Source organism: Salvia miltiorrhiza, chromosome 4, assembly GCF_028751815.1.
Source record: "Salvia miltiorrhiza cultivar Shanhuang (shh) chromosome 4, IMPLAD_Smil_shh, whole genome shotgun sequence".
NCBI lineage: Eukaryota > Viridiplantae > Streptophyta > Magnoliopsida > Lamiales > Lamiaceae > Salvia > Salvia miltiorrhiza.
In genome coordinates this window covers 2,291,292-2,310,763 of record NC_080390.1, presented here as the reverse complement: position 1 = coordinate 2,310,763, position 19,472 = coordinate 2,291,292, and the positions used below count along the sequence as shown (strand labels likewise).

The window sequence follows — 19,472 nt, the reverse complement described above, 5'->3', positions numbered from 1 at the left end:
AACTTGTTTGGAGAAATCAAAGCTAGAGTGTGGAGTTGGGGTAGAATTTTTGGTTTTGTTAATGATGGAGTTGGGATTCATAGGTGGATGTCGAATGATGAATCCCCGATGATTTTGTAATCTTCTTGGTACTACTGGTGTCTTTTCGTTCTATAATATTTACTTTCCTTATCAAAAAAAAAAAAAAAGGTGTCTGGAAAATCAATCTGAAGTGGATATTTTATAAAAAAAAAGGTAAATATTATTTTAAACCCCAAACTATTTTCGCACTAATAATTATATTCTGAACTATTGAAAATAATTTTTTAAATCTTGAACTATCAATTTTGTATCAATTGCACTCTTCACCCATTTTTCACGTACCCTTTGAATTTTTAATTAGTAAGACATATAATCACGTCATTTTATATAATGTAGATAAAAAAAAGAATTATTCTAACTAGATCTTGGCATCCAGCGAGTCACGTCAAATTTTTGGAGCAAAATAGATGGACGAATAGTACAATTGATAGTTTAAGGTTTAAAATATAATTTTCAATAGTTCAGAATATAATTGATAGTACATAAATAATTTGAGGTTTAAAGTGATATTTACCCTTATAAAAATGTGCCAATTTCAACTACTATGAAAAAAATATACTCCGTATGTATATATTACGAAAGAAATAGGAAAACCTTCCAATGAGAATGATCCTTAAAATGTGAAATGAGATTATTTCTCAAACATTAAATATTTAAATCCTACTATTAAGATTAATCATGTGATTGAACTGAAATTAACGAACAAATTAATAAAACACACAAACAATATTTGATCTTGGGTTCGAATACTAATTATAGGGGTGAAATTTTATCACATTGATTTAATACGATTGTTGGTGCGTTATAATTAATTTGTTCATAATTTTTTATTAATTTATCCGTAGATTTTACTATTAATTGTGTTCGTTAATTTTTTTTTTTTTTTTTTTGTAAATCTTAGATCGAAGGACCGCAGATATAACTATCCTATGATTATAAGTCATCCAATTTATTAGGATAAAATGTATTTTCACTATATTCAATATATATTACTGAAAAACGCCAAAGAGACGAAAACACATACTCCCTTCGTCCCATGAAGCGTGACCCATTTCTTTTCGACACGGGAATTAAGAAATTGGTATTTTGTGTGTTAAGTGTGGTAGGTGAAAAAGTGAAAAGGTGAATAAAGGGTAAATTTTTTGCCATTTTTAGAAACAGGCCAAGCTTCGTAGGACAACCCAAAAAGGAAAGTGGGTCACGCTTCGCGGGACGGAGGGAGTATAAATTACTGAAGAATGCATATAAATCACTGAAGTTTTAATAAATTCTCATTTTACATAAGAATTTCAAAATATTTATTAAAATTACTCAACTAATATTAAATATTTTTTTTCTCATTTTACATATTTCCCCATTTTTCATCATGGTGACATGGCATAATATAAATATAATTGCTTGACATAAATATGACCGTATGAAAAAATATAACCAACGTCACATTGTATAATTGGGTGGAAACGATATTGTTTCATACCCAAAGTTTGGCTAGAAAATGAACTCGCATATATATAAAAAGAGAAAAATTAATAATTAAATAATTAAAGATCATATGTAAAATGAGAATTTATTAAAAGTTCAATAATTTATATGCAACTAATTCAAAAATAAATTACAAATCCACTTTGTTTGGACATCCGCACCACATATTTAAATAGGACCATTGTAAGTGTTCTATTAAAATATTTATTATATTTTAATATTTGAAATATTTGAATGTTCTGCACTGTGCATATGTGACAGAAGAAACCTCCCCTTCACAAATTAATTTGCAGATAATATTGTGGAGTGAACGAGATGGGTTTTGCTTGCAATTATGATTATTGACAATCGGTTAACGTTAACCGTAATTTTTGTTTTCTTGTAGAATTAGTGTGTTGTTCATTTTCAAACAGTTTTTACAATTGATATGATATTGACGGGGCAGCAGCTTCATCAAAGAAAGATTAATTAATTTAGAATTATGAAATTCGTTGTTAGATAGCCGTCTAGGATGAAGAGAGTTTAGACTTTGTGTTTGGTAATAAGTAGAGATCTCATTCTTCATAAATTCATAATGACATGAGAATTTTTAGTCATGCATGCATTGGTTAGAGATGCACTTGCAGATCCAAGATTTTAAATTTGAGGTACGATAAAGATGGACCCCCAACAACGGCTGTTAAGTCGAACGACGTCGTTTCTTCGGATAAGGAGACTCAAATAAGATATTCGGATTTATTTTGAATTTTTTATATGATAATGGAGTTAGTATTTATTATATATATAAAAATAAATAAAAATATTTTTCGTACATAACACATGTACAAATACTAATTATATAATTATAAATGTAAAAAATAGTTAATATTAAAAATAATATATCTTGAAATATTGCTGAATTTTAAAATCACACACTTCAAAATACAAAATAAAATTGGGTTACCTACTTAATTGATCAACGCCCTAAATAGACAATTTCCATTTTGCCGTGGTTCGAAGAAAAGTGAGCATTAATATATAGTGGTTGGAAAAACACTTTGTCAACACCACAATTTGGACGTTTTATAGGTACAACTTTCAATTTGTATATATATATATTTTTAATATTTTTTTCTTCATATTTATGGTTAAAGAAAGATTCGTAAGTTCTAGTTAGCATTAGATATTAGTAGTACATAATTAACGGTTAAAAGTTAAATTCATGAGTATACTGTATAAGGTAACTGGGTGATGAATGCAAAATCATCATTACATTAACCTTAGCTCAATTGATGCACGTCTCGTTCAACTACAATTTAAATGATCAATGTTAAAATGACAAAAACTAACAACTATCAGCGATTCAAATTGTGAAATGTGGCTTTGTAAAAGTGATCATATTGCAAACCGTTCACCTAAAAAGAAATAGGGACGTGATCCATTAAATCAAGTGATGAGTTAAACCATGTCTTCACCTCAGCCTCATCTAAATCATGTGATCTTACTTTTTATTCTTTCCTTGAAAAATAAAAATAAACACTTGCAAGCCAAGTAAGAGGGTGTTTGGCCAAGCTTATTTTAAAGAGCTTAATTATAAGTTCTTGGAGCTTATAAAATATTTAAAGAGCTTATAGGATATAGTTTTTTAAAAGCTTATAAATTGTCAAAATGTTTGAAAAATTGAGCTTATAAGTTAGAGAGGGAAAATATTTTTTTAGAGAGAAAAAATCGAAGAGAAATGAACTTGGATGATATATGATGAAAAATAATAAATTATAGTTGAAAAATATTTGTAAAATGATTGTTGCATATAAGATTATAAAAAAATAAGCTGGGTAAAGGAATTTATTTTTTGTGAACTTATTTTTGAAGCTTATAAGCTATTTTACAGCTTCAACATTTTGAAAAAGCTTATAAGTCCCTAAACAACTTACTATAAGTTATTTTGAAAAACTTATAAGCTCCGCAAAACACCGTGTAAATATAAGCGCTGAAATGTAAATGTGACAAAAGATGGGCTCAAGTTTATGCGGTGAACCCCAAAAAATATGGAAACCAACAAAGCTCGAAACACATTGTTAATGCAAAAGATCCGACATGTCTACTTTCAATGCAACTGAAACACACAACAAGCAAATGTAAATTAAAATTCGATAACTATATAATTATTTGAGACTCCTCTATTTCTTCTTACTATATATCATGTTTCTTGTTATGATCTCTCATCACCAACCCAACTATCCTTCCACTTAGGCCCCGTGGGGCCCTCCTCACCCAGCACCTCATCAGGCAGGCTTCTCACAGCCTTATCAAACACACTCTTCAGCTTCCCCGGCAGCACTTTCTCCACCTTCTTCAACTCCTCATCTATGCTATAACTAATCTTAGGCCCCCATTCCCTCCCATAATTCACCCACCCCCCCTCCCCCCCACTAATCACCACATACTTAGCCCCACAATCCAAGAATACCTTCCCCTTGCCACTATCATTTCTTATGCCGATGCTCCCATTCCCCTGCAGCACCAGCCCGGCCTTCCGGTAGGCCGCGTGTCCGTGCAACGAGGCGTACGCCACCGGCCTGTTCCCGTCCCCGAACTCCACCCCCGACGCGTCCACCCACTCCCCTTCACTATGCTGCGCAAAATACACCCTCCTCAGCTCCCCATTCAGGTTGCTGATCCTCAACGTCACGTGCTCCCAATCACCCACGTGCTCCCCAATCTTGCCCAACCCTATGTTCAAGAACTCCACTTTGGCCCTTGCAGGGCCGTTGAAGGGGTAAAAAATCCAAAACACTATGTCGGTGAAAATCCCACCAAGCATTGGCTTCACATGGATGTAGGAACATGCTTCCGATACATCACCCTTCTTTACTCTGTCTCTTGCTGCACTGTCCACGGGTAGATCAATCCAATACAGACCATCGTTGCCGCCACCTTGGGGAAGATTCGAGCCCGTTGCATCGATGGCAACGGGCTTCGACTCGTCCCCTTTCGTGTACAGAAGTGCGCCGTTTTGGAAGAACCATGTCACCGATGAAGGGAAGTATTGCTCATCAGGGTGGAAATATAAACGTGGGGAGTATGTTTGAATCAGAGCCTTGATCTGATCAGAATTAGGCATTGCTCCATTGATTTTCCCATTGCCATTCTTTAAACAGACTAACCCTAAATCACCTCCATTGTTTTGAGCTAAAAACGTGTTGGTGGGAACCCCCAAAGCCTCAACTCCCCTGTTTCTTGGTCTCGAGGTGTAGACACTGAACCCGTCCGACCTCCCCCAAATCCAATCCTCGGCCTCGACGCTATCCGTGAGATCCACGCGGACGCAGCGGATGGCGTCGAGGGCGGGCTTGGCGGGGGAGCTCGTGACAACGCTGCCGACAGCCCTGTAGCCGTCGGGAGGAGTCGGCGACCAAATGTAGCCCACCCCATCTTGCTTCATCTTCAAATTCTCGCTGCTCCAGACGAGGGAGTAATCCGTCGGCGGCTTCAAGGCGGCTCCGTCGGCGTCTTTGGCGACGAGAACCCAGCCGGAGAGAGGCTTGTTGTTGGGCTGGCTGTAGCCGCCGAGCATGAAGAAGCCATCGGGAAGCGCGGAGGGCTCGAAGAAGGCGGCGCCGAGGTTGTCGGGGCCGCCTTCTCTCGCAGCCCAGATTCTGTTGAACGTGGAGACCTGACGAATCTGCAAGCCGCCGAGATCGATAATCCCAGTGGCGAAGCCCTCACCTGAACCACAAAAGATGAAGAAACAGAGTAAAAAGTGTTGAAGCATTGCGATGAAACACACATTAAACCTCGAACCTGCAGGCCACGACGGCAATGCAGATGGGAGCACGAATGAGGTTTCGATTGGAAGAGGCCTCTTTGTTTTCTTGAAAATACGACAGATCTTGCGATATACACTCCCCATAATATCTTCAGAAACTGTTTTATTTTATTTTTACTTTTTTTGTGGAAAAAGACAAATAAAAAAAAATGTGTGGAGAGTTGGGATAATGTTAGGACCAATGTAGAGACAAATTGAACGACATATATGAGAGGTATGTTTCGATGGAATATTTGAAAACAAAAACCCAATGGCCAAGCAAGATCACTTTTTGGGGTTGAGTTAGATTTCGTACAAGCTTTAACTGAGTTTCCTATGCTTAAAGAAGAGGATATTTGATTTATATAGATACAAGTAAAATTGGACCATTGTTTGAACACTATTACTAATTAGCATGTGAATTTTGTTTGGATTTATTCAAATTTGGTTATAGATCACTTTGGCTGATCACGTTAGAGTAAACGGGGTTGAATTAGTAATTGTTGCGTTATGGAGAATCGCATCGGAAATGGTATATTTGTACTACTCGCTTAGCCTAGCTAGTGATTGATTAATGGTATGATTAGTTTATTATAATCGCGAAATTAATGCATTAGTAATCATCGAGGAAGGTAATTAAATACTATACTGGGCAGATTTCTGGGGTGGTTGGTCAGTTAAGAAACATTGTTCTGTGATTAATATATAGCAGGATGAGCGTATTAGGTAAAAAATCAGCGACTCATTATTTCATGAATAAATAATAGATAGTCATGCCAACGAGGCATTGTTCTAGTTGCAAAATTGAGACATTCAAAAACTCTTATTTGTGAGAGGTCTTGGATTGCAAGGCGTTTCTCATCTGCGTGCGGTGATGTTTTCCTACCGTTTGGATAATAGTGAGGCTGTATAATTAATTATATTCGGATACCGAAATAAAGTAATAAATAGTCATGCAAATGACTTCACATCATACAAAGTCCCCTAGTCAACAAAAGTTGACATTTATATATAAGAAATTAAATCAAATTCTAACGTTCACACCTCAAATAGAAGACTATCTGTGTCACAGATTAGGAACTACACTGTATGTTATGTGTGCGCAATACATAATTTTCAATATGCGGTGACGAAATTCTTGAAATTAAATAACATGATATACCGACAATGGTATAATGATGTGATATGTATAATGGTTAAAAAATAGTTCTTTTTTATAATGGGGTTCCGGAATTTAACATTATAATAAGTTTTTTTCTGCATGTCTGTAATCACAACCAATATATGTTGCGCATTTGAAGTAAATTAAATGAGAAAGGCATAGAATTTGTGATGCACTTTATGTTTGATTTTCAACGATAAATATGATTACACCATACATAAGCATCATTGATGTGCACTCATTGAATTTTGGAGTTAACTGCAGTTTGTCTGTTACAACTTACAACGTAGTTTGATATGTTTTGCTTCAAGTAATGAATCATGATCGCTTTATTTTCACTTTTCCTTTGTCAGTTGATTCAAGTCTTCTTTTCTTTTCCTTGCTTGCCATATGAGATGTATTTCGAGTCCACATCTTCATAGGGGACTAAGAAAATTGTATATGTAATAGTAATTTTTTTCAATACAAAGGGTTGAGGTCTAAAAGGTGTTCGATTGTAAGTTACTAAAAACAATTTATATAGTCCCCAATGGGACACCAAGCTATGTGAACTCCTGTCTGCGAACAGTGAGATCCAGAGTTCAAAACCCATCGCTCTCCCTCCCCCAAATCACAAAAAAAAACAACTTATATATAAGTTCGTAAAAAATGTTCAGTAAAATAGACTTTTAAATAATTTATAAAAACATAATTAAAATAAACTCTAATAGCTTAATTATCATCTCTCCAAAAAATAAGTTCTTTAATTCCAACTTTTTTTTTCATAATCTTATAAACAACAATCATTTAAAAAAAATCTTGTAAAAACAACCCTTTACAAAAATGACCATATTATGATTTGTTATTTTCAACATATATTGTTTCAATTTTCTCACTCTAACTCATAATTTAGAGCTTATTCAGTTTTGTATTTTATATATATTTTTCTCTCTCTCTAATTCACAATTATAGTTTATAAGTTCAATTATTTAAATACTTATATTTTATAAACTCTCTAGATATTACATCTTGTAATTAAGCTGTTGAAGCTTACAAACTCTCTGATGTAAACTTATCCAAACACCCTCCAACAAGCATATTAGGCTCTATCCCTTTTCTTTTAGCAAAGACATTCAAAACGACGTCTTCTTGTACAAAATAATGAATACTCTTGGAATGACGTGAAAACTGAATAGGAATACTTGTAACTTAGATCTTTGATTTCTTAACTTATATTAATATTTAGAATATTGATGCATATGTAATTTAAAAAACTCTTTGATAAATTATTATTTATTTTTATAGGTCACTGACAATTTAGAAAGATATATACCTTTAGAAATAAATGTACTTGTTTAACTATGTTATTCCAATAATCTGTCATCATAATTGATGATTATAAAACAATATTTTAATAATTTATTTGAATAATATTAGCTCCAAATCCAATACAGTAAAATATATAGGCGAATAAGACCAATGATATAAAATAAAAAGAGAAGAACTAAAGAAACCCTAAAATGGTCCTGTGTCAACCTAGACTCCCAGAGAGACTAATTAAATTCAGTTGAAATGGGTCTTATTTTTGTTGATGGCCCAATATGTAGAATTGCTCAAGTTTATTTGCTTGATGCGTTGGAAAGAAACTAGATCTTAATTGGGCTTTATTCTTTGAGTACATTCCACATTTGGACAACAGTTCTAAACTTCCTATTTTTGGCCTATAGTTTGATTTAATTAAGAGTTAAATAGAGTTTATTAGCATTAACTTTGAACGAAATTCAAATTATAGTTTTAATTTTAATTTATTTTTTACATACCATAAATATTGAAAAAATTATTTAATTATAGTCACAATAATGTTGAATTTGTGGAAGTAATTGTTCTTCATTAAAATTACATCCGAAACGACGATCAATCATCATTAAATTAGAGTATGATGTATTCTACACTAAAAGATATTATACACGAAGGGAGTATATAATTTTTTCAACTATACCCTTTTTTTTATTAGAAAAAGATATTATTAGAATTAGAAGAAGGTACCAGAGGTACCGGGAGTTAAAAAATGAGATGAGAAATGCTATTTGACATCCACTCCTGAAAGCTAATTTCTCCCTCCAATAATTCGAAGATTTTACTCCAACTCCACAGTCTAGCTTTAATACCTCCTATCATCTTGTTAACCTCCCAGTTCTTACTCTCGAATCTACTTTCATTTCTCCCTTTCCAGATAAGCCAAGTGGTGCACGCCCAAAGTACCGAAAGGAACTTCGTGTTGTTCTTCCTCATCCCAAGATTTGTGAAGGCTTCAAAGTGTGCTTCGACATTGTTAGGTCGAACTGAATCAACTCCCACCCATTTTTGAATTTCATTCCATACCATTTCTGTCTTCGGGCACCGGAGGAAAAGATGTTGAGCTGATTCCTCCTTCTGGCAGCATGCGTTGCACAATACTTCCTCTTCTCCAAGTGGAATCCTCCGTTTAACCAAGTTGTCACAGGTAGGCAACCGGTTTCTCAAAATTCTCCACATCGTGACTTTCACCTTTTGGGGAGCGCGTATCTTCCATGCTTTCGCGTATCTTCCATGTTCAACTATACCCCTATATATGTACTTGATAAAATTAAAAGATTGTGAATTTGAAAATTGTTTTTTTTTTTTTTTTTTTTTTTTTTAATTTGTGAATTTGGAAATTGTTGAATACGATATATTAAAGAAAATCTCACACATTTTTATATTAAAATAGACTATGCTTTTCGGACAAACAACCCGGGGGTAGATCTGGGACTGCCTCTACAATGAAATGGGGCAACTCAAACTCCAATTAAAAGGTTAGGATTGGATTTGATCATTTGAGTTCGTTGTTCATTATTATCCCTTATATATATTTCTTTTTTGAAAGAGAAAAGATATTGCATTTATTTAATAAGATCTTCTTTTACAATATCCTTCAATCAACTAGAAAAACAATCAACTAGGAAAACAAGAATTCCAAAAAGTCGGCTAATAACAACTCATCGCATATTGAGCCAATCTATGAGCTGCTTGATTCGTCCAACAATATATGTTTTTTTTTTTTTTTTTTTTTTTTTTTTGATCAGTAAAATTAAATTTTTATTGAGATGAAAATCAAGGCACAAGAGATGCCAATCAAAACAAGAATGAAAGATTGAAACCCTTTGAGCACCACATGGTGAAAGGGATTCTCAACTCCAAAACTTTATAAACCTCATTCCAACTCCAAAGTCTACCCTTGATCTGTAAAACAAGTCTCTCAATATCCCAAATCTTTCCTTGAAAACGACTCTCGTTTCTTTTTTCCCAAAGCGTCCAAACCGTTCCCACCCATAACGCATTTAGCAATCTTCTTCCTTTCTTCTTTTTGGCAGCAGAGATGAAGGAAGTGTAGTGATGAAGAGTACCTCTAGGATTTGCCGTTTTGATGTGTAACCATTGGAAGATTTGTTCCCACACCGCCGCAGTTTTCGGGCAATGAAGAAACAGATGTTCCGTCGACTCCTCTCCAGCGACGCAGGCGTTGCATCCTCTCTCTTCCCAGCTAATTTGAATTTGTCGTCTTCTCAAGTTGTCACAGGTAGCCAAACGATTTCTAAGACATCTCCACGCCGTCACCTTGGCTTTGTGTGATGTTGGAGCCTCCCAAACCATAGCCATCTCTGCCGGTTGAGTTTGTTGCGCCTCTCTGGAAGCCGCCACCAAATCATAAGCCGACTTTGTTGAGAATTTACCGTCCGTAGTTGCCCTCCAAATCCATCCATCAGTTAAACCTGTAGAAGGGACAAAAGCAGCAACAAGTCTCAAAAGTTCCTCCACCTGTCCAGTCTCCCTTTCCCTCAAATCCCTCCTCCAATTCACCGACCACACCCACTCTTCTCCTTCCCAAAACCCACTCTCTCCGACGAGGCCTTTCTTATTCGAACACAAGTTATACAATCTCGGGAAAGAGAACTTAAGAGGTTTGTTAATAGTCCACACGTCCTCCCAGAACATTGTATTCATACCATCCCCGAGACGGTGTTGAAGGTGATCAATGAACCATCTATCATCTCTTCCTCCCCCTTTCTCCACAATTTTCGCCCACCACCCCAACTGCCCACTTCTTCCCACCAACGAGCAATCCCCCTCTTCGCCCCAGACAAGTTCCCCATAAATAGATTTGATCACTCTCGCCCACAAAGCTCCCCCATCCACCAAAAATCTCCAAAGCCATTTAATTAACAGAACATGATTAAACCATTCCACATCCCGAAATCCAAGACCTCCTGTTTTCTTATTGGAACACAAGGAGGTCCATTTAAACCAGGTGATTCTTCCCGACTGAGAGCCTCCACCCCACAGAAATCTGGAGAACAAGGAATTGAGATTCTTGATCACAGTCTTGGGAATGAAAGCGTAGGCCAGTTGATATACCGGAATCGATTGAAGCACCGCTTTAACAAGAGTGATCCTCCCCGCCAAGGAGAGAGGTCTTTTTCTCCAGCTTGCAATTTTGTTTGAGACTTTATCCACCAAGAACTTCCACTCACTAACACCATTGCTTCGGCCTCCAATTTTGGTTCCCAAGTAAAGACACGGGAAGGAACCAATCTTGCAATGGAGTCCAACAATATATGTATAAAACACCAATAAGCACTTCACCTCTAACCATGCACATTGTGAATGTCTTCAAGAAGAACTGCATCTATGTCCTTCTCCCGCTGATACGCCCAGCTCATCTCTAGTTTGGCCTTATTATGCTCCAGCCCATTAGCCCATTAGGGCCAATGGTTCGCTTATTTTTTTTGTGGACATATAAAATTTTCGTTCCACTTATCTTGACACATTTATTTTAAAAACGAAAATTAAGAATAAATGGTTAAAAGTGTAAAGTGCGTATGGTACACTTATTTTATATAGAGAGAGAAAGTAGTGACCACATACTTTATTTGAATGGCCAGTCTTGCATGCGGCGGTCGCACTCCAGTGCGACGGGTCCGCCCCGACCCGCGCCCGACCCGACCCATGCCCAGATCCGAAATCTTGAATCCTAAATTATTACATTTGTTTATAATAATTATTACTTTTAATAAGCATGAAATATACATTTATTCGCACAAATGTATACTTATATAAATATAGGTATTTACCTTCATTTAATATAAAGTATTATATTTTCTAAACCCTAAATTCAACCCTAAACCCTGTAAACTAAACTCTAAGCCTGAACACTAAACCCTAAACCCTGTAAACTAAACCCTAAGCCTGAACACTAAACCCTAATAGGAGTATTTACTTTTAATAAGCATAAGATATACATTTGGTCGCACAAATATATACTTATATTAATATAAATATTTACCTTCATTCAATATAAAATATTATACATATCAATATACATTTATATGAACAAATGTATATATTATGTTTATTAAAAGTAACAATTATTATAAACAAATGTAATAATTAGGAGTATGGGTCAAACCCACGCGGGTCAGGGTTCCGGATCAGGAGGGCGGGTTTGGAGCCGGGTCGACCCGTCGCACACCTGTGCGACGGTCGCACCCAAGAATTGGCGTTATTTGAAAAGTATCATTATAAATGAGACAAATTAAAAAAAAAGTGTGTCACAATCAATGGGACGAAGGGAATATTTTTTTTTTTTTGTGCATAATGGTATTGAAAAACTAGATACAAGTGCAATATTAATTTACACTCGGATCACTATCCAAATGGAGCCCGACTGAGAGTTTATATTTATAAAGTCATCTAATTCATTTTAGCAGAAGTCATCTTTCTCTTTATAATAACTTATGAAGAGCCCATGTAAGAAATTAAAATATGAATCCATTTTTTGAGGAATACAATTGTCATCACCAGCTTATTGAATTGATCTTAATTTCAGATATATCCCTTGTGACTTAGGAAGATACATTTGTTGGTTATTAATATAGTATTATATTTGACGGCTAAAACATCGAAGACTACTATGCCTGCTTTGCCGGCCGTATTAGCCGCTGCATTCTATAGTATACTTGCTATTTTATTATATCATATGTCTGTGTGGGTGCGGGGCATCTAATATATGTGTGTAACTGGATTTTAATATATTATAATTATAATTATAATTAGCTAATACATAATAAAAGTTGGTTTTGAAGTTCACTCTATTAATAACGCTAATTTGTCCTTAATTGACATGCTTAAACTAATGACTATGACCTTCCTTTCATAAAAGAACTAATGACTATGACCTTAGTATCAAATTAATTTTATTAAGTTCAAAGGTCCTGAAATTCTGTAGACAATCCCATAGCTCCAAATCACAAGCGGACAAAATAATACTACAAGTGATTTTTATTTTCTCTTTCATCTACTACTTATGCAATTAATTTAATGAGTATTATTTATGATATTTGCGTTTTCTTTGATTGTAAATTTATCATAAAAAAAGATATGATAAATAAAATTTCATCCTTTAAATCCTTTCTTTATTTTCCCACATTTTCAACTTGACCCTTACTCATTCCTCATTTACACTATAAAAGAGGGATAATATTATCACACCATTTTTGGAGGGATAATATTATCCCTCATTTGTAATGTAAATGAGGAATGAGTAAGGGTCAAGTAGGAAATGTGGAAAAAGAAAGGAAGGATTTAAATGGTGAAATTTTGTTTATCCTTCCTTTTCACATGATAAATTTACAACCAAAGAGAACACACCCATAATGTACATATTTTTTTGGATAATATCAATTTAAACTTCAAATTATTTTTGAATTTGAATATTGAAAATATTTTTCAAAACATTAAATTATCGATTTTGCATCAATTATACCCTTCATTCATTTTTCACTCTTTGAATTTTCAATTAGTAAGACATAACGATGTCATTTTGTACAGATATAGAAAAGTCTAATTTTAAATCTATCTATTATACTAAAGGAAAGTTGTCATTCACAACTTTTCCCGCCTAAACTATCATCTATTTTTTTTATTTATTTTTTTTTCAAAAAAGCTGTCCAAATTAATAGTCCTTTCCGATTCCCCATAATTGTGTAATTTCTTGAATCTTTTCATATTCTCCATTAACTTATTTAATTTGATGATATTCATCTCTCTTTCTTTAACTCTCTCTCCTAAATCTTGCTACTGTTCCTCTCTCTCTCAGATTTAGCTGACTACTCCCTCATCTCTTTCAATTCATCTTTCCTTTCAGATTCCATCACTTTCTTCCTCTATTTTTCCTCTGCAAGAATCGGCCTTGACCCTCTTTCTTTCTTCTAGATCTGGTTCTGGCCTTCTTCCTCTCTCTTTCTTCTAAATTCGACTCCAACTTTCTCTTCCCTATCTCTCCTTTCCTTCATCGACGTGCCTTTCCTTCATTGAGTGAAAATCATATGAATAGGTTTTTGCCCTGATAAAAAACCTCGGACACCATAGAAAACGTCAACAGCGAAGGTATCTCGCCGGACCAGCAGGATTCATCTTCGCTGGGAAACAACTCGAACACGGCCGCACCCTCGCCGACTACAACACGCACCGGCGATTTCTCTATCTTTCTCCGTGTGCTTGATTTTTGCCTCATCTGAGAATAAATCACAAAGGGTGTTAGTGTTAGGGTTTTTGGCGCTGCTTCTCATATAAAAAGCTCATAAAGGCCGCCCATCGTTCAACAGCTCCAGCCTTTGTTTCCTTGCTGCTTCTCCCTCTTCAGGTACTCTCTTCATCTCCTCTTCTGCGATATATTTCTGTAGATTTTGATTTGAAATAATCACTGAAATTTTCTGGCAAGTTCTCATAGGATGCCATCTTTCACCGTTTTTTTTCTTTTACATTTGAGAAAATTGGATTTGTTAATTCGAATGCTACCCTATCTGCGCGATGATTATTCTTTTCTTCTTCTTCTTCTTTTTTTTTGTCTATTTTTTTAAAATTAATAATTTAAAATTAAAAAAATATTTTTAATAGTTTAGAATGTAATTTGATAGTGTAAAAATAGTTTGAGATTTACAGTGATATTTCTTTAAAAAAGAAAAAGAAAAAGGATAATGGCCCCACAAATTTCTATTCCATCATTAGCTTTCCACTACGTGGGATAGCTGCAAGCTATATTCCCGTGTGCTATATATTCAAAATTGTAAAATACAGTAACATATCTTTCGAGACAAATTTACTTCTTAAATTGTAGATACAATAGAGAGATTTGTCCTTTTGAGGCATTTTGTATATTTAAGTACGACTTTTAATTTGTATAATTTTATATACGATCTTTTGAAAAATAGTAATCAATTATCAATGAACACGGCAATCAACTTAACTTAAATGGCAAAATTGAGGCATTTAAATATATATATATATATATATATATATATATATTTGTGTGAGAGATTTTGAATTCAATTCCGCCTACGCGGCGTAATTTTTATCATTTTTATATAGGTAGTGTTCCCACCTTTATATGAAATATGAATAATATTTTTTCATCTTTGTGTAGTGTAAAGGGTGCAAGTTACTTATTTAATTTGATTATATTTAGATATTTCTAGTAATTTTAATTAAAAAAATATATATCAATAGACACATAAATTGAACGTATATTATTAACTCTAAGCTCTGTATATGTGGGAGCTATGGCTGGACATCCATCCCATCCTTTCTCTAACTCATTTTCATCTTTCATTGTCTCTCTCTAATATATTCTAAGACTGCGACTCTATTATACTATATATATTCTCTCTTCAATTCACAAAATTAAATGATCATTTTATACTAGGGATAGTGGTGTATATGGTGGCCTCATTTATACTCGACAACACTCGTCCTTATCAATTACAACCTTCAACGATAAATCAAACAAACAGTACATATCAATTTAAGTAATATATTTAAACAGTTCAAATATCACATATATATTTATAGATATGTTCGCAATTATTATTAATTATAAGTATAATTCAATGAGTTATCAGATTAATTTGGTATACTTATAAAGGCCAAAATTCAAGTTACTACCAAAAAGAAGAGGATGAGGACTGAATATATATTTATAACTCATAAAAATAAATTCATTTGAATGACTACTATTTGATATTGAGCTCTCAACCTTATAATAACTACTCGTACTAGTATTTCATTTAAAACAATTTTATTGCATCTATGATCCATATGACTCCACAATAACGACTAAAAAAACACAAAGACTACATATAAATAGACCCATTAGATGGTCCAAATCAATCATCTTTGGGTTTGCATTCAACTATAACATATCCAAACATGGATTTCATCAATAATCCCTCATTCTCTCACCTCTTCTCCTTAATTCTCCTCTGCACAACATTGTTTCCCACTCCTCAAATCTCAGCCGTCGATTTCCCAATCAACGTGTGGCCCAAGCCCACCACATTCCTGTGGCCCCGCCCACAGGCAATCGCGCTCTCCCCCAACTTCACCATCTCCGCCCCGCCCCACCCCTACCTCACCGCCGCCGTCCGCCGCTACCTCGCCCAGATCCTGAGCGAGCACCACCGCCCCCTCGTCACCCCGAACCTCAACGTGACGTCGTCGCCGCCGCTCGCCGCGCTCACCATAACCATCTCCGACGGCTCCGGCCCGCTGGGCCACGGCGTGAACGAGTCCTACTCCCTGAGAATCCCCGACGGCGGCGGCGGCGCGGCGGTGCTGGAGGCCGGGACCGCATGGGGCGCGATGCGGGGGCTGGAGACGTTCTCGCAGTTGGTGTACGGGAAGCCGTCGAGGGTGGCGTGCGGGTTGTACGTTTGGGACGTACCACTGTTTATGCACAGGGGGATCATGCTCGACACGGCGCGCAACTATTACGGGGTGGAGGATCTGATGCGGCTGATCGGGGCGATGAGCATGAACAAATTGAACGTCTTCCATTGGCATGTTACGGACTCGCATTCGTTCCCCTTGGTGGTGCCGTCGGAGCCGGAGATGGCGGAGAAAGGAGCCTATGGTGAGGATATGAAGTACACGGCGGCGGATGTGAAGAGGGTGGTGGAGTTCGGGTTGGAGCACGGCGTTAGAGTGGTGCCGGAAATCGATATGCCTGGTAACTTCATATACCACTCTTATAACTATTAGTACTACTTTAATATTAATCTTTATAAGTATAATATTATGAATTATACTTAACTTTTATTTTAAAAAATTGTACTATCATAAATTTTAATTTATCAACCTATTATTAGCTAATAAAAGTGAAATTAAATAATAAAAAATAAATATATACTCTAATTAAATGAAATAAACTCTAGTTAATTATGATCATAAAATTAAACTAAAGCATATAGAGTTGAAATTTGAGATAAATATATAAAAAATAAAAATTGAAAATGGAACGCAAAGTGGGACATCAAATGTCGTTACTTATTTCAAGACACGTGTATACCATGTCAAAAATTATATTGGCACGTTAAATGTGGTTTGGAAAATTGGGGTAACTCGTTGTCGCGTGCAAAATTAGATAATTAACAAAGTTCGGGTATTTGTCGCAGAATTTGAAGTATGGTGTAAAATGCGATCAAGTGGATAAAGTTTGAAAATTTATATATCATTACCCCTTCAGATATTGTAAAAATTGAATATTTTAACATTTATACTATTTTGGTGTCACATTTACTTTTTTTTTCTAATTTAGTTATATATATATATATATATATATATATATATATATATGGGAGGGCTACAGTGAAAACACTTCTTAAAATATAAATATAAACGTTTTTTAATTTTCGAATTTTATCCAACAGGGTTACGAATTCATCCAACATGGTTACGAATTGTGAAAAATAAATTTTTGCTACCTTTGGGATTCGAACCCAGGACCACGAATTCATCCAAAATGGTTACGAATCAACCGTAGATCTTGATGATCTAAGGGCTGAAAATCATTTATATTTTATACACTTAAGAGTGTTTTTATTCTAGCCCTCCCCTATATATATATATATATATATATATATATATATATATAGGGAGAGGTTCAAATAAGAACCACTAATAAAATAAGAACGGAGAACCATTTTAAGTCATTCGATCATCAAGATCTACGGTGGATGCATCATCTTGGTGGATGGATGCAGGTGCTGGGTTCGAATCCTGAAGGGAGCAAAAAAATTATTTTTTTCGAATGCATTAAATTTAATAGCGGATGCATTAATTTGTATAGCAGATGCAGTAATTTTATTGGTTCTTATGTTCTGACGATAATTGCGGTTCTCACTATAACCGCACCCTATATATCTATATATATATATATATATATATATATTACTCCCTTCGTCCACAAAGAGAGTGTGAAGGAGTAGAGGGCACAGATTTTAATAAAAAAAATTGAAAGATCGATTTTATTGTTAAAAGATAGTATGAAGCCCATCAAATTGTAAAAGTAAATGGTGAGTATTGTGTAAATATTGAATGTGAATGAGGTTTGCATTGCACGGAGGGGGGAAATATTATTTTATGGGGGGGGGGGGGGAAATATTATTTTAACTATAACTATGTGCATTGCACGGAGGGCTACTCTAATTTTGATGTTAAAATGTATGCATGTAAAAGTGTCGAACACGTTAAAAGATGGAATTGAACAAAATGTTGAAGATCCAGATAGAGAGTTATCAACTCATCATATTATTTGGATAAAACAAAATATTATATTATCTCTTTCACTTTTCACTTCTCAAAATCACTGCTATAAATATCTTGAAGTGAAGATTTTTTTTGCTACATATGGATGGCGATTGCAATACATTTTGAATAAAATAGTGTACGTTTGCGCTGTTGGTTGCAGCACACACAGGATCATGGGCCAAAGCGTACCCCGAAATCGTGACGTGCGCGGACGTATTCTGGTGGCCCGCAGAAGCCGGCTGGGACGACCGGTTCGCGGCCGAACCGGGATCCGGCCAACTCAACCCCTTAAACCCAAAGACCTATCAAGTCGTCCAAAACATCGTCCACGACGTCGTCTCCATGTTTCCCGATCAATTCTTCCACGCCGGCGCCGACGAGGTCACTCCCAACTGCTGGAAAATCGACCCTCAGATCCACTCATTCCTCTCCAAAAACGGGACGCTCAGCCAGATCCTCTCTCTCTTCATCAACTCCACCCTCCCCTACATCCTCTCCCTCAACCGCACCGTCGTTTATTGGGAGGATGTGCTGCTCGACGCCACCGTCAGCGTCAGCCCCTCACTGCTCCCAAAGCAGCACGTCATCCTGCAGACCTGGAACAACGGCCCGGCCAACACCAAGCGGATCGTCGCCGCCGGCTACCGCGCCATCGTCTCCTCCTCGGATTTCTACTACCTGGACTGCGGCCACGGCGACTTCGTCGGGAACAACAGCGAGTACGATCAGCCGCCCTCCGCAAACCAGACCGACGGCGGATCGTGGTGCGGCCCCTTCAAGTCGTGGCAGCTCATTTACAACTACGATATAACCTACGGGTTGACCGCGGCGGAGGCGGAGCTGGTTATAGGCGGGGAGGTGGCGCTGTGGTCGGAGCAGGCGGATTCCACCGTCGTGGATCAGAGGATCTGGCCTAGGGCTTCGGCCATGGCGGAGACGTTGTGGTCGGGGAACCGCGACGGCGCCGGGCGGAAGAGGTTCGCGGAGGCGGTGGATCGCCTCAACGAGTGGCGCTACAGGATGGTCGCGAGGGGGATTCGCGCCGAGCCTATTCAGCCGCTCTGGTGTGTCAAGAATCCAGGCATGTGCAACACCCTGCATTAATGCTCCACTCTCACTCACCAATTCCTCATTAATGTCGAGCTTCTGATTTCTTCTGGTTTATTTTTTGGGTGAGATATGTTGAAAATGACAACTTAAGGGGTCGGTGTATTCATTGGAATGAAGAAAGTTGCAGAAATTTCACCAAATTCAAATTTCAAAAATAATACTTCCCCAATTTAACATTAAGGGACCACGCCACGAACCCCAGCTAATAAG

General features: G+C 36.3%; 2 protein-coding genes across 2 annotated transcripts; one reads left to right on the top strand and one right to left on the bottom strand.

The window, feature by feature from the left end:
• Positions 1-3,593: 3,593 nt before the first annotated feature.
• Positions 3,594-5,731, bottom strand: LOC131022177 (hypothetical protein At1g04090-like). Its single transcript, XM_057951605.1, has 2 exons — positions 5,347-5,731; positions 3,594-5,271 (listed from the first exon to the last, which is right to left on the bottom strand). The coding sequence occupies exons 1-2, from the start codon at positions 5,453-5,455 to the stop codon at positions 3,755-3,757; spliced, it is 1,626 nt and encodes a 541-aa protein (XP_057807588.1). The 5' UTR covers positions 5,456-5,731; the 3' UTR covers positions 3,594-3,754.
• A 9,892-nt stretch (positions 5,732-15,623) lies between these two features.
• LOC131022174 (beta-hexosaminidase 2-like) lies at positions 15,624-19,396 on the top strand. Its single transcript, XM_057951603.1, has 2 exons — positions 15,624-16,572; positions 18,313-19,396. The coding sequence occupies exons 1-2, from the start codon at positions 15,774-15,776 to the stop codon at positions 19,254-19,256; spliced, it is 1,743 nt and encodes a 580-aa protein (XP_057807586.1). The 5' UTR covers positions 15,624-15,773; the 3' UTR covers positions 19,257-19,396.
• Positions 19,397-19,472: the final 76 nt, after the last annotated feature.